Consider the following 14,837-nt stretch of genomic DNA (forward strand, 5'->3'; position numbering starts at 1 on the left):
GGACTGCCTCTGGAACATGTTTCCTGGGTTCCCCTGTCCTTGGTTTTTGCCTTTTGGTTGGTTTACTTGCTTTGATTCTCACTGATGTCACCATACTTCTTGTTTCCCTCTTCTGTTTAACCTGATCATTTATAAAATAAAATTGTTTTCCCTATTTCTCTGGTTCTGGCTGGAGGGAAATTGGACACTAGAAGGTCTCACCTCCCTCTTGGCCATGGGAGGGTGGCAGCATCGCCAGTGTCCACTAGAACACCTGGCTTAAGCCCTGGAACTGCTTCTTCCTCTCTCTATCCCTGTCCCCAAGGGCTTCCTGCTTAACGAATGTCAGGGTCAACTCAGAGCTGTCTGACTTCCCAGCTGTTCCATCACCTGTAAACTACTTCCTAACCTTTAATTCCTTCTGTGATCAGTCCTCCAACTGGCTTCCATTTTCCCAGGTGGACTCTACTGCTGTCCCTCTCCTTGGTATATTTACTTTAGCCCTGATGCAACAGCCCCTCAATGCTAAATATTTCATTATTGTGAAGTTGCTTTTTAAAAAGTTGTTCGTGACCAAGCATGATGCATGATGCCGGTGTGGAATCTCAGGAGATCATTAGAAACATTTTTTAAAATATTTTTAGTTGTAGATGGACAACAATATCTTTATTTTATTTTATTTTTTTAATGTGGTGCTGAGGATCGAACCCAGTGCCTCACATGTGCTAGGCAAGTGCTCTATCCCTGAGTTACAACCCCAGCGCTCCATAGAAATTTTTACTGCTGGAAACTCCTGAGATCAAGTCTAATGACTGATAACCTGGAAGAACTTAAATGCACTTTTCTCAGTGCACTTTAACTCTTTCAAACCATGAGCCAAGATGTCTCTAAAGGAAAAGGACAGGTGAGATGGGGTAGTTGTACCTGCAGTGTAAACACTAGAATGAGCTAAGCCTGGATTCGACACTCAGCAATTCCAGTTTTTTGCTGTGTGAGCTCAGGCCAGTCCCTACATGTCTGTGGTTGTAGTTTCTCACTTGAGTTCTACCAATCTCACCATGTTTTGTCTTTCCTTCTTCTGTTTAACCTAGTCATTTGTAAAATGAAATTAGTGTCCTTATTTCTCAATAACACAGCTAAAGTGAAATTATCAAAAGAAAGCTTACCTGAAAGCTAAAGGAAAACAAAAAGGAAATAAACAAATGGATCCGAAAGCAAGAGAGGTCCCTGAACAGGCATTGGCCAGTGATGATTTCCAATGGACCCAGCTGCCTGTCTCAAATGCTGTCTCAGAACACACAGCTGTAGGGTACCAGTGTGTTTGTTAGAATGGTAGGAGGTTGCCGTACTGTCCCTTTCAAAGACAGATTCCCATTTCCTCAAAACAACACTTTCCCTGCTTTCACCTGATGTGTCCCTTGGAGGTTTTATTTAAATAAAGGGGCAGCTCCTCCTCAAAGCATCCATTCATAGTGTCGCCCCTAAGCCTAAAATGCTTGAGCTCGAGAAGGTTCTGAGAACACTGCCTTTCAACAGATTAAACAGCCTCTTGGTCCTGGAGCTGAACTACAATTGTCTAGCTAAAAGACAACCTTGTGTACATTTTATGTCTTTAGAAGTTGCAGATCAAAAGGAAAATTCTGGTTGAAGCTTGATGTTTCCACAGCTTTAGTAGTACTTTCTTTTCAAGGTTCCAAGGAACTAAAAAGGGAGCTCTCCCACAAAATAAACTAACCTGGGGATAACTCATTAGCATTTTGTTAAAATACAGCCATCTCTATAGAAACAAAAAGATGTCATCTTCAAAAAATGTTTTATTGAGTCCGCCAGCAAATATTTATCAGCTGTCCTCCAGCACGGGCATCCTCTGGGCCCCAAGCTTACCTGCCTCTCAAAGACCACTGTAAAAGAAAGTCAGTTTTTCACAGGAAAGAAAAGGTGACCTGGGAAGCTAAGCCCACGTCCACACTTCTTTCCTCCAAGACAGGAAGAGAAATGGGCTTTTACTGTTATTTTTAAGAATAACCAGAGGCCTTTACTGTTAAGATGCAGAACCAGGCATGGTCCTAGACATGGAAAACAACCTGTGTAAGGTGGAGGCAGAATCCAGGAGAACTGGGAGCTCTCTGCTGGGAAGTACCCAGCATGTTTTAACCACTCATTTCCAAAGCCCTGGTGTGTGTGATGGTGGGCAATTTGAATGTCATCCCAAGTGATATGCTGTTAACAGAATTCCCCATCTTCTTTGAAGCTTTGGTGTAAGCACAGGAACTTCCAGAGCTTGTGATCCCTCTCCTATCCTCAGGTCTGCTTTAAGGGCAAAGTTGGCTTTTTCAGGGCAAAGTTGGTCTCTGTTTAAAGTCACTGTTGAATTGGACCACACTGGCCTTCCTTGGTCTATGTGGGTTATAAACACTGTGCTGCTAAAATGCTATCATAGTAATTAACACTTGTGCTATGGTGACTTCAGGAAGGGGGAGAAGGCTTACTAGATGCCAGTGGGGTGACAAAAGTATTTAGGTAAGTTCCATGAGATTTCAGCCATTGTAAATAAGTCTACATCTCATCTATGCTGGGTTTTTTTTTTTTAAGTGTAGTGTTTTTTCTCTTTTTCGGCCCATCTGAAATTTATTATTAATAAAAATGAAGATATATGTTGATACATGTATATTCATATTTAGGTTCATGCATTGTTTTAAACTAATATTGGCCTTAATTTCCCCCATTGACTATATTTTTAAACTTAGGGGTAGAGGGAAAACTACCAGTTTATTTTCACTGTAAATGGCTTCTATTTGCAAAGAGTCAGGGACTTTAATAATACTTTATACTAAAATAATTATAATATAAAGTATAATATTAGTTTTCTGTGACTGCTATAACAAATTACCACAGATTGAGTGTATAGAAATAACACAAATTAACAACCTAATCATGCTTGAGTTCAGAAGTCTGAAATGGGTCTCACTGGGCAAAAATCAAGATGGCAGCAGACTCTGTTCCTTCTGGAGGCTCACAGGGAAGTCGGCGTGGCTGTTCTGTCCTCTAGAGGCTGCTACATTTCTTGGCTCTTGGCCTCTTCTGTCTTCAAAGCTCACCAAGTGGGGCCAACTCCTCCCTACCCTGCTCTCTCTGGTTCTGACTCTTCTGCCTCCTTCTTCTGTCTTTAAACACCCTTATGATTACATTCAGCTCTCCTGAAACACCAGGATAGTCTCCCTATTTTGATCCTTAACTTAATCACACCTGTAGTGTCCCTTTTGCCATATAACCTAACATTCATAGGTTCTGGGGCTAAGGACATGACCATCTTTGGGGTCATGGTTCTTTGGGGGGCCCTGGTTCTTTCTACCAAAATCTCATAAGAAGTGAACAGCTATCTTACCTTCTAAAGTGGTAAACAGTGTTGTACTGGTGATTCTTCCACCTCCTTTCACTAAAGGTATCTTTCTCCCATTTGGAAATGCCATTACCAGATATTTCACAGAAAAAGCAAAGGAGTTTGGGTGAGACTGGGGGGATCAATTGTGTAGCTGACTGGTAAGAAATTGTCCCAGGATTCAAATTCAGCATCTCCATCTGAAGAATGCAGATAATAACAAGAGCTTCCTGCAGCCCTAGAGTTGTTCGGACAGTCATGGAATCCTGAAACCTGCATGATTCCTGTCAAGGAAGGAGAAGTACTCTGTCTGCCTCAGTGGGCTATGGGAGATGGAGGTGTAGAACTACCAAGGAGCCACATTTGAAAATTAAAACTTATTTTCTACAAATAAAAATCACTGAAAAAGAATCTTAACTACATGCAAGAGAATGAAATAGCTCATTTCCATCCCAGATCAGTACTTTATTGCCATCCCCTGAGAGAGGTCACTTTAATCTCTGTTTATGTATATCTTGTTTTGCTTTTCCCTGCTCTGATGTTTGGTATGCTTTGAGTGGATATTTATTCCCTTCTCATTAAGCCTACAAACATCTAATCATTCCTGTTTGTTTTTTTTTTCATTTTAATAATTTATATTTAAATGTTGGCAAATTGAATGGTCTAATTTTGCCCTTTGAATGCCAATGCATTCAAGTTCTTTAGGCAGCTTTTATCTCTTGCTTTTTTTAAATTCTATTTTGAGTTTTATAAAAAAATGATATTTCTTATTATCCCCCAACCCATAATTTTCCTTACTGAACTTTTTGTTTAATTTTCTTTTGCTTTGACATTTTATTTTTCAGACACCTCTCATTGAACCTCACGTTCCTCTTCGTCCTGCTAACACCATTACCAAGGTAATGGGATGTAGGTGGGTTGATGAGCCGTCCGAGCTCGCTTCTTAAGGACCACTGGAGGTGGTCCACATGTCAGAGCATCACATCAAGAAACCTCTGATCCGTTTTTGAGACAATAAATATTCAGTGCATCTCAGTTCTCAGCATAACACAGTGACATGTCACAGTGAACAATGTAAATATGTATGAGTGGGTTATGTTTTTCTACCAGACTCCAATTAGAAAGTGATTTAAGGATTCAGCCAGTTTGTTTTCCTTCTATAAACTCTCCTTCTTTCTCCTCCCCTCCTTCTACTTCATTAAAATCCAGGTCCCTTCAGAGAAGATCCTCAGAGCTGGAAAAATTTTACGAAATGCCATTCTCTCTCGAGCCCCTCACATGATAAGAGATAGGAAATACCACCTCAAGACATACAGGTAAGTGTGCTAAGTATAAAGGTCATGGCCCCTCAGATTCATGTCTAGTAAAATTGAAACAAATAGGCCTCTCCCAGTTTTCCATCCAGGGGTACCCACTTACAATGCCTCCAAGTCCTAATCAGTCTAAATTTGTCTTGAATCACTACTGAATGATGGGTGTTAAATTATCTTTAATATTCCACACAGTTCCTCCTTAACTAATTTGCTTGGATGTTGATGGACAATGAGAAGAAAATTTTTGCATTTCTCTTTGCTATTGTCTTTTTAGAAACCTATTAAATTTAGGTCACGTTCAGCTAACATTTACTGAGTACATGTTTATCCTCAAAGATCTACACAGGCCCCTTTCTGTGATATCTCATATCATCCTCACTACAACACTGCTATGCAGCCATATTTCAGATGATAAAACAGAGTCAGCTCAAAGAAATTAAATAATTTCCTTGTCCAAGTCACAAGTCTAGTGAGTAGCAGACCCAGGATTGAAAGTTCATTTTCAGAATTAATGATCTGTTTATTCATTCATCCCACAAGTTTATTAGGCACCTCCTGAGGAAAAGAGACTATTGCATTCTAAGCCCTAAGGAGGCAACAGTGAACAAAATATCCCAAGCCCTTAATGGAACTTATTTTCCGATGTAAGATTTCATTCTATGAATTGGACACAACTTTCCTATGTTCATATAGGAATGCATAACCAGTGAAACTCCACATCATGTTCAACCATAAGAATGGGAAGTTGTATTCTATGTATGTATGATATGTCAAAATACACTCTACTGTCATATATAACTAAAAAGAACAAATACAAATTTTGTAAAGATTTCATTCTAATGTATGTATAAGTAAGATACAACACCCTACCATATTTATCATCAGAATAAGGATTCCTCATTAGAACTCTCAATGGAGTCAAGAAATGAGAAAGATAAAGAAAACTGAAGGTCTGTGGTTAGTTGAAACTTTTCTGATGATCGAACCATAGTAGGCCAACTAAGAATTCACTCCTCTTACTTTTTATGGTATCAGTTCAATGAATGTTAGGAAATAGAATGGCCCACATATGGCATATAAGCCTTCACTCCATGGTTCAGCCATGGTCCTTTTTCGGCTGAATCAGTCAGGCTCTTTCCCATTTAGCCTAGACATGACTTCAGAACCCCTTAACCTTTGCATGAGTCAAAACCCCTTTGATTCATATGAACCAAATTCACAGGACACAGTGAAAATCTGAAATATAAATTTTAAAGGTACCATGGATGTGTATCTTTATAGTGACAACCAACCACAATAGAACCTATAAAATTGTACCTGCTTAACACTGTAACAAACCTACCACATACATGCACCTCAAGTTCCAGACTCTTTCAAGGACAGAAATGGGAAAACATTGCAAATCCTTACTCTTTGGATCTTCATTTCTATCCACCATGCAAACTAACATTTTTCTGCTTGCATTTGGTGTGAATGTGTTATAAGATCAAAGTTGACAGTATGTCACATTTTAGGCTGGCTTCCTCTTGAAAGAATTTTGGAAATCAAATGAGATTTGCAAAGTACCTCAGTGTTGTGTTGCACCTTCTTCTTAGGGGGCATTCCATGTCTCAGGACAGACTGATCATCTAGAACCTTTTCTGGTTTTTACTATAGCTGCTATTTGGGATGATTCCATTTGCAAGTCTTGTTCTCTAACCCTGGAAGCTGATTCTTTTTGGAATCTGTGGCTCCTATACACTGCTATAATTTTAAAGAAAAGTGAAAGTTAAAAAAAAAATTATATGTCTAATGTCCCTGGGGTTTGACTTTTTTTAACTCATTAGGTAGATCTCAAACTTTCACGAGGCTAAAGGATCTTTTTCCTTTAAAGTTTTTATTATTTTTCTTTAAGATATGATTATGCTTTCCCAAATATTGACTTGTGTTAGGGAAATTCCATTAACTATGTCATGTTTGGTGACAAATAATGGAAACTAGAAGTCAGAAACCATAATCTCCTCTTGCTCCATAGCAGTAAGAGTTGAAACTCCTGAAATATAGGTGTTAGGCCTGTTCCACACCCTATGACACAAACTGATGATCTGTCAGTAATGACCAGTGAACTCCCCTGGAAGCCAGAGGCATGATTTCTTTTTCCTGATATTCAGTTTGAGTTCCTTGTCCTGGATCTTGTACTTCTGAGCTCCTTTCCCTCTCTCCCTCTAGTCTTCACTCCATTATATTAATGCTGCAGTATTAGGGGGCTGAAGCCTCTCCAGATGTAATATTGCACATCCACCCCATATTCATTGGTGTGAATATGTTACAAGAGCAAAATTAATAGTGCTGGAGATCTGCCATCCATTCTGAAATGGCAAGGGATCATTAATGAAAAGCATACCCAGCGACTCCATCAGCTACAAATGGCACAGCTGTGTGTCTTTGTCCCCTATTCTGACAGCAAGATTCTGTATCCCTTATAAGGATCCAGATGCCCTGGGATGATCTCCATTCCATGTTGCTCTTTTCAATAAAAGCAATCATTGAATGAAAAGCCAAATGAAATGGATTTTTTTATACTTTTGTAAGACTCCAACTATAAGAGGAATATTTTGACAGGTGGCATGTTTGGTTGGGAACCAATAGGAACTGGGTACCTCTTGGTCCCCCGAATCTCTCCTATAGACTGTAATAACAGCAGCCCTGGAAATCACACAAGCTTCTCAGACATCCTCCCTATGAAGCCCTTGGGCATCAAGGTCAGTCCCAAGTCAGGGCACCCCAGGAGCTCTGGTAGGTTCCAGAAATCCTATAATATGGGAACTGAAGAAGGCCTCAGAGGTCATCTTCTGCTCCTTCTTTCTTTTACAGATAAGGAAACTAACTGAGAACCAGAAATCTGGCCAAAGCCACATAGCTAATGAGTAGCAGACCTGGTGCTATATATCATTATCTTCTCCAAGTTCAAGACTCTTCCCAATAGAAGTTCATTGAATTAGACAAAGGAGAATGAAGGGAAGGGAGAGAGGTGGGAACAGGAAAGACATTAGAATGAACCAAACGTAACTTTTTAATGTTCATATATGAATACACAATCAGTGAAACTCTACATCATGTACAACCAAAAAAGTGGGAAGTTATACTCCATGTATGTACGATATGTCAAAGTACACTCTACTGTCATGTCTATCTAAATAGAACAAATAAAAAAAATTTAAAGATTCTTCCCAAAGTGGCTCCTTCAGTTTAAACTAGAGGGGAGCTCTCTGGGCTTGACCCTGTGCCAGCTCATGCCCAGAGGAAGGACCAAGCTTAGCTTGGGAGGGGAGGCCATCCATGGCTTAGTCCCAGCTTCAGGCAGCCAGCTGCTCTGTGACTTCCTGCACGTTCTATTGTCCCTTGGGATCCTTCCCTAGGACTTGGGAATTCCATTTTCTCCTTTGAACCATCATACCATGAACACCTGCCCTACCCTCTCATCCCCAAAAGGTTTCAGTATTTCCTAATGTATGTATGTATAATTACATATTTCCTAACTAATAGAGAGTTTGCCCATCCACACCAACTCTTCACAGAGGAGCATTTTAGCAAGAAATGTTTGAACATACAGAAAGCCAGGGAGGATTTAGTGTTCTTAAATGACAGATTCTGCTGTAGAAGTGCTAATGCTCATTACACAGACCTTTTTTCAGAGAGATTTGCATTGCTAATTGTTTGTTTCTCCCAACACCCCTCCAGAGGAAGATCAGTAGTATTACTTGAAAATATAAAGTGCTTTATAATTTTGCACTTATACAGTGCCGTTCGTAGAGCATCTCCAAGCGCCTCGCAAACATTAACTCATTCCCCACAAGGCTCAGGTGAGGGAGCCAGTGCTATGTTTTGCCTTCATCGTACTCTGAGATTTTTCCAACTTATAATGACCAAGTTTCTGTTCTTGTGATGAGCTCACCGGCTAATGCTCCCCCTCCAGAGGCCCTGTGGACTCCGCTGGTGCTGCATACTATAATGCTTTTATTTAGACAACCTAGCTTCGAAGACTCTCCCATGAGATGAGTGGTTATATTGGGTTCTGTCTTTGAGAACCTGAGGCTACACTGTGTGGTGCTTTGTTTGCCAGGAGACCTGTGAGGGTAAGAGCACTCTGCTCTTTGGGAGGTACTTCTCTCGAAAGCCACCTCCAGCTTCTGTCTCCCATCTCCTCTAGACAATGCTGTGTGGGAACCGAGCTGGTGGACTGGATGATGCAACAGACTCCTTGTGTTCACTCCCGGACTCAAGCTGTTGGCATGTGGCAAGTCCTATTAGAAGACGGTGTCCTCAACCATGGTGAGACAAGCCCCAGTCCCTGGAAAACCCTTAAGAAATGCTAAGTGCATTTCCCTGGGCAAGCTGTTGCAGAACTCCCAATGGGCAAGAAAGAATTATGATGCCCTTAGGGACCATGGAGCTAGCATCTTCATTTAGCAATACAAATGCAGCGAGTGGAAGCTATTGATTGCTGTGTTCCACCATTGTACCTTCCTAACTTCGGAGAATGAAGGAAAGGAAAATGAAATTGCAACCCGAGTGCATCAGTTCCAATTATGTTTATTAGTTTGCATTCACAGTTCATTGATAGTGTGATTATACTCTGAGCATTGCATCGCAATCCTGATACAGGGGCAGAATGAAGAACAATGAAATGTGTGACTGGGCTGATGACATGAAAGCAGTAATGAACTCAGAAGTTGCCTTTTAACTGTGCTGCTGTCTGGGAGAGTCGATTTATATATCCACAGATGACCTTATGTAAAATCAGGAATGTGCTCTGAAGTTGTGATCCTTGGTAACTGTGACTGAACTGCTCATGCCATTTGTTTAAGACCACTTTTCCAAACAGATAAAATATTTAAATCCTCCATTTCATTTACCAACAGCTGGGAACCTAATGATGGTTTTTCCAGTGTTTATCATGCTTTAATGTGCATACCTATCACCTGGGAAAGATTCTGAATTTGCAGGCCTGAGATGGATCCCAAACATCTGCATTTCCAACATTTCCAACATGCACCAGGTTGAAGCTGATCACCTGGAGCAGCAAGGGTCAACCATTTCTCTTTATCTTTTGACCCTATTGCTGCTCATCCTGAAAAGAAGCTAAAGGCTTCAGCTATTTAGATGAGGGATGCTAAGCCAAGTTTACTGTCTTTGTCCTACAGAGATCTAAATCCTGTTGTTTACAAGAACAAGAGGCAGGTTGGGGGTGTAGTTCTGTGGGAGAGCAACCACCCAGCATGCACTGGGTAGGGGACTTTGAAAAATCAGAACTGGAAGAAAATTATCACAAAATCCTTCTAGGAGTGTATGACCTAGAAGCTTGATCTGGCTAGTTTTGTTCAAACAATAACTCAATTAATTTTCTTCTGATTTTCAAAGTGTTGACAGAAATGTTTATAAATAGTATAGAAAGAAAACTATAAATTCTGATCTGACAAAGGAGTTTTTCTTGTTAAGTCTACTTTCAGAAAACATTCTAGGGCATGATCTGGCAGTGGTTATTTTCCTCTTCGGGACATATGTCCCGTGTTCTACAAAATGTCACCAAGGCAATTTTTGCAGGTTAAAGTGCTCATCTCAGAAAAGTTGGCAGGTTCTCAGAGAGAGTCCCACGGAGGCCCAGGAGAGGATGGGTGGGGAGGGTTCTGGTGTGCATGACTGCAACCAGGAGGTCATGTCTGCAGTTGCACTGCCTGGGCAAGGCCGGTGCCGAGGGTGCGGAGTGTCCAGCTCAGCTGCCACTTGGCTCTCCTGCTGGACACCACCCGTCTGCTCTGGTGAACAGGCTGCTGACAGAGCTCTGTGCCACGGCTAATACTCGCCTCCATGTTTCCCGCAGTGGACCAGGAACACCATTTCCAAGACAAATATTTATTTTACCGATTTCTGGATGACGAGCATGAGGATGCCCCTTTGCCTACTGAAGAGGAGAAGAAGGAGTGTGACGAGGAGCTCCAGGACACCATGCTGCTACTGTCGCAGATGGGCCCCGATGCCCACATGAGGATGATCCTGCGCAAACCGTGAGTGAGAGCAGCCTGGGCCCTCCAGGGCTGGCCAGTGTGCAGACGCACCTGGGGCAGGAAGCCAGGTAGATTTCAAAAGCCCTGGCCTACCCCTGGGGCGAAGGCCAGATACTGAAGAGGAGACACAGAGTTTCTCTCTGTTTTATTTTCTGTTTTTCTTTGAGGCTGTATAACTCCATTTCCATGCATATGAGTTTAAACTATAGAAATCTTCAGCAGTTGATCCAGGCTGTCAAAACTGAGCCCCCATAGTAGATGACCTTTGGCTAATTGCAAACAGAAACTGCTGCTTCTGTGCCCGAGTGCGGCAGCCCCTTTCTTCCTGGTGCCAAAGGACAGAGGTCATCAGAACTCTGACCCTCATGCTCATGCGTGGACTCATTCATTCAGCACCCAGCTTCACCCCATCTCGCACTATATGTTCTTTTTTTTTAATATTTACTGATTTATTTTTTAGTTGGACACAATATCTTTATTTATTTATTGTTATGTGGTGCTGAGGATCGAACCCAGGGCCTCGCACGTGCTAGGCGAGCGCTCTACCACTGAGCCACGACCCCAGCCTCACTATATGTTCTTATAACGGGACTGTCCCCTTAGCCTCTCCAAGGCCTCCAGCCAGCCACTGAGGCAGCCTCTCCCATCTCAACTGAGAAACTGCCTTACCTTCAATAGCTGCCCACCAGCCAAAGCTGAGGTCTTTGAAATGTTTAATCAAAAAAGCTCATTCTGTTGGATGCTACGGGGCAGACCAAGAAGCCTACACCAGTCAGATCCTCAGGGAAACCTGTGCAACGTGGACTACTTAGCACTCGGCTCTGAAATGCCACACATAGGCTTATGATTTCTGTTGGAAATGAAATTGCTCTCCACCCTGCAACCAGGGCCAACCGCCTGTGGATGTCAGCTCTGAGTCACTGGCTTGGCCAACCTTCATTTATTATCAGGTCCCGACAAGAGCCTTAAACTTTACATGTCTGGTGTGTCCACTGGGCACTTTCCAAGAGAGAGTTGTCCCTCAGACCAACTTCCCCCATGCCTACCCCTCAGACCAACTCACAGTCGCCTCTCCGAGTGCAGCTTTGTTTCCTGTCCCCAGGATGCCTTCCCTTTCACTTGCCCATCCTCAGTGCTGCAGAGGCTTTTCAACACATTTCATTTTTGTCACACCATGTCCCTTTTGTCAAAACTTTCTCTTGGGTCTTAATCTCCCACACTGTGTGTTTCAAAGGCCTTCCCTCCTCCCAGTTGGTACCAGCATCCTTAACTCTAGAACCATGGTTTTTAGTTCTTTTAGCCTCAAAACCCTTTCTTCAAACAAAAATTTAACAGGAAAATCCAAAGTATCAAACAGAAAAGCCAGAGCTTTGCTGACCTAACAGGAGTAGAGTCCAAGAATCCTGCCCAGCCAATTTATGCTGTTTCTACCCTGAAGGATTGCAGGGCAGGTGGCTGAGGACACACAAGAGAATGCCCTAGGGCTTGGGGAGCTTGGATGCCATTCTAAAGCTTGCCTCCTCTCCTGGCAGACTGCTTTTCCTCTCTCTGATCTCATTGTCTGTCACTTGTCCTTCCTCATCATTTCCTGGATCCATCCCTTTTCTGCCTTTTTGTCACCTTTTTTCAAGTCACCATCATGCAGTGGTCCTGATGCAGGGATAGGACATTCCCCAGCACTTGGGAATGTGTGAAGATGTTTTGGTTGTCAAAGTACATGAGTGGGCACAGTGCTGACATTCACTGGGCAAAGGCTGGGACCAAAAAGGTGCCAAACACGGGATGATGCCCCAAATAAAGAGAGGATCTACCCTGAAAATAATGTCCTGTTGAGAAACATTGCAATAAACGGAGTTTCTTAAAGGCAAAGACAAATCTCATTTCACTTGATTTAGTTAGTTTTTCACCAGTGTTTATTGAATACCTACTTTGTTCCAGACACTACGCTAGGTTGCTAAGGCTAATTAAGGTAACCAGAGAACAAGAAGGTTGCTTCTCCTTCCCTGAGCTCTGTGAAGTGCAGGAAACAGATTTTAAGACCTGGAAGCCATCATTTAATTACAGCCGCCTTATGTCCTACAAAGGAAAACATAGTGTGTGTTAATACAACACACTGGAGATGGGGATTTTAACCTGGTATGGAATAGTAAGACTGTCGCATCCCCAACTCTGGGCTTACACCAAGTAAGCCATTGACAATCCTTTGCACAGTGAGTGAGTGAATGAATGAATACTCAGCCCTGGCTAATGTTCCCTCAGTCCTGTTTGCTTTAAGGGAGGCAGAAATGCCATTCAATTCTTTGAGTGTCTACCAAATAGATTACAAGCAAAAATAATAATAATTATACAATGGTCCCTGACTTTGGGGAGTTTGTAATCCAGTGGGAGAGGCATTCCCAAATTAGAATCAGATGGAGCAAACACTTAACTGAGGGCTGACTCTATGATGTGAACTTTCTTGCTTTTCCAGACAGCATCCAATTGCATGAATCCCATCAGCCCAAAGATTCTTCAAAGAAAATTACATTCCAAAGCTTAGCTCTCCCACTGTAGCATTGGCTGTTAAACTGCAGCTTCGCCATTATTCCAAGAGGCAGATTCATTTTGGGAAGACTTGGGATTTTTCTTGTCTTCACAGTTTTGCTTTGCTTTGTTTTAATTTTGCAGTCATTGGGATTAGGTTGGCCGTTCTTCTTTTGACTCTTAAATATTCTTTCTACTGGACTACAGCTCCCAAGAGATGGTAAAGTGAAAAATAAGAAATCTAATTTTGTGAGACTGACATTCAAACTCTGCAAATACATATGCACACACTCTATTTTTTTTGCACTTTTTTTTAATTTTTTTTATTTTTTATTTATTTTTTTTTAATTTTATTTTTTTTATTGTTGGTCGTTCAAAACATTACATGGTTCTTAATATATCATATTTCCCAGTTTGATTCAAGTGGGTTATGAACTCCCATTTTTACCCCGTATACAGATTGCTGTATCACATCAGTTACACTTCCATTGATTTACATATTGCCATTCTAGTGTCTGATGTATTCTGCTGTCTATCCTATTCTCTACTATCCCCCTTCCCCTCCCCTCCCCTCCCCTCCCCTTTTCTCTCTCTACCCCCTCTACTGTAAATCATTTCTTCCACTTGTATTATTCTTCTCTTACCCCTCCTTTCCTCTTATATGTAATTTTGTATAACCCTGAGGATCACCTTTCATTTCCATGCGATTTCCCTTCTCACTCCCTTTCCCTCCCACCTCTCGTCCCTGTTTAATGTTAATCTTCTTCTCAAGCTCTTCGTCCCTACCCTGTCCTTGGTTACTCCCCTTATATCAAAGCAGTCATTTGGCATTTGTTTTTTAAGGATTGGCTAGCTTCACTTAGCATAATCTGCTCTAATGCCATCCATTTCCCTCCAAATTCTATGATTTTGTCATTTTTTAATGCAGAGTAATACTCCATTGTGTATAAATGCCACATTTTTTTTTATCCATTCATCTATTGAAGGGCATCTAGGTTGGTTCCACAATCTTGCTATCGACATACTCTATTTTTTAGGTCTGCTGGTAATCTTAGGAGGTACAACTTTTTTTTTTAATTTTTTTTTTTAGTTGTAGGTGGACACAATACCTTTATTTTATTTATTTATATGTGGTGCTGAGGATCAAACCCAGGGCCTCACACATTAGGTGAGTGCTCTACCGAAAAGCCACAACCCAAGCCCCCTACTTTTTTTTAACGTAGAAAGAAAATAAGCTTAGGTGATCAAGTCTTGCCAGTATAACTGCTGTCCTTGAAGAGACAGCTGAGAAGTTTGCTTCTGGAAACAGGTTATGTTCAAAGGTGTGGAAATGTTGAGTCCTTAGTGCCCAAACTGCCAAGTCATTGAGAGGCAGAAGATGCATTGGCTCCATGTCGACGGGGGCAAGACCCCCAATTCTTTAACTCATCACAGCTGCATCTTATAATAGTCACCACTGCCAGAGAGGTTGCAGAACTCTGATAATTACTAGGAAAGAAATAACACAATATTCTTTGATGAGAAGATTACTTTGAGAATTTGATTGTATAATGAAGATGTTGCTTTGAAAGGTACTTCCTATTGTTCTGAATCTGAGAC

At 41.5% G+C, this 14,837-nt stretch overlaps 1 protein-coding gene across 9 annotated transcripts in view; it reads left to right on the top strand.

Moving 5' to 3' along the window:
• Positions 1–14,837, top strand: part of RAPGEF4 (Rap guanine nucleotide exchange factor 4) — a 288,041-nt gene that overhangs the window by 196,091 nt on the left and 77,113 nt on the right. For 7 of the 9 annotated variants that reach the window (XM_081261503.1, XM_081261504.1, XM_081261506.1 and 4 more), the window contains 4 exons: positions 4,204–4,257; positions 4,568–4,674; positions 8,861–8,982; positions 10,532–10,715. In XM_081261503.1, the coding sequence (XP_081117629.1) occupies positions 4,204–4,257; positions 4,568–4,674; positions 8,861–8,982; positions 10,532–10,715 (467 nt within the window). Of the gene's footprint in view, positions 1–4,203; positions 4,258–4,296; positions 4,433–4,567; positions 4,675–8,860; positions 8,983–10,531; positions 10,716–14,837 lie in introns of those variants that run through there. The other 2 variants (XM_081261511.1, XM_081261510.1) reach the window with 2 other exon arrangements.

The sequence above is a fragment of the Spermophilus citellus genome, assembly GCF_964194105.1.
Source record: "Spermophilus citellus genome assembly, chromosome: 11".
Classification (NCBI taxonomy): domain Eukaryota; kingdom Metazoa; phylum Chordata; class Mammalia; order Rodentia; family Sciuridae; genus Spermophilus; species Spermophilus citellus.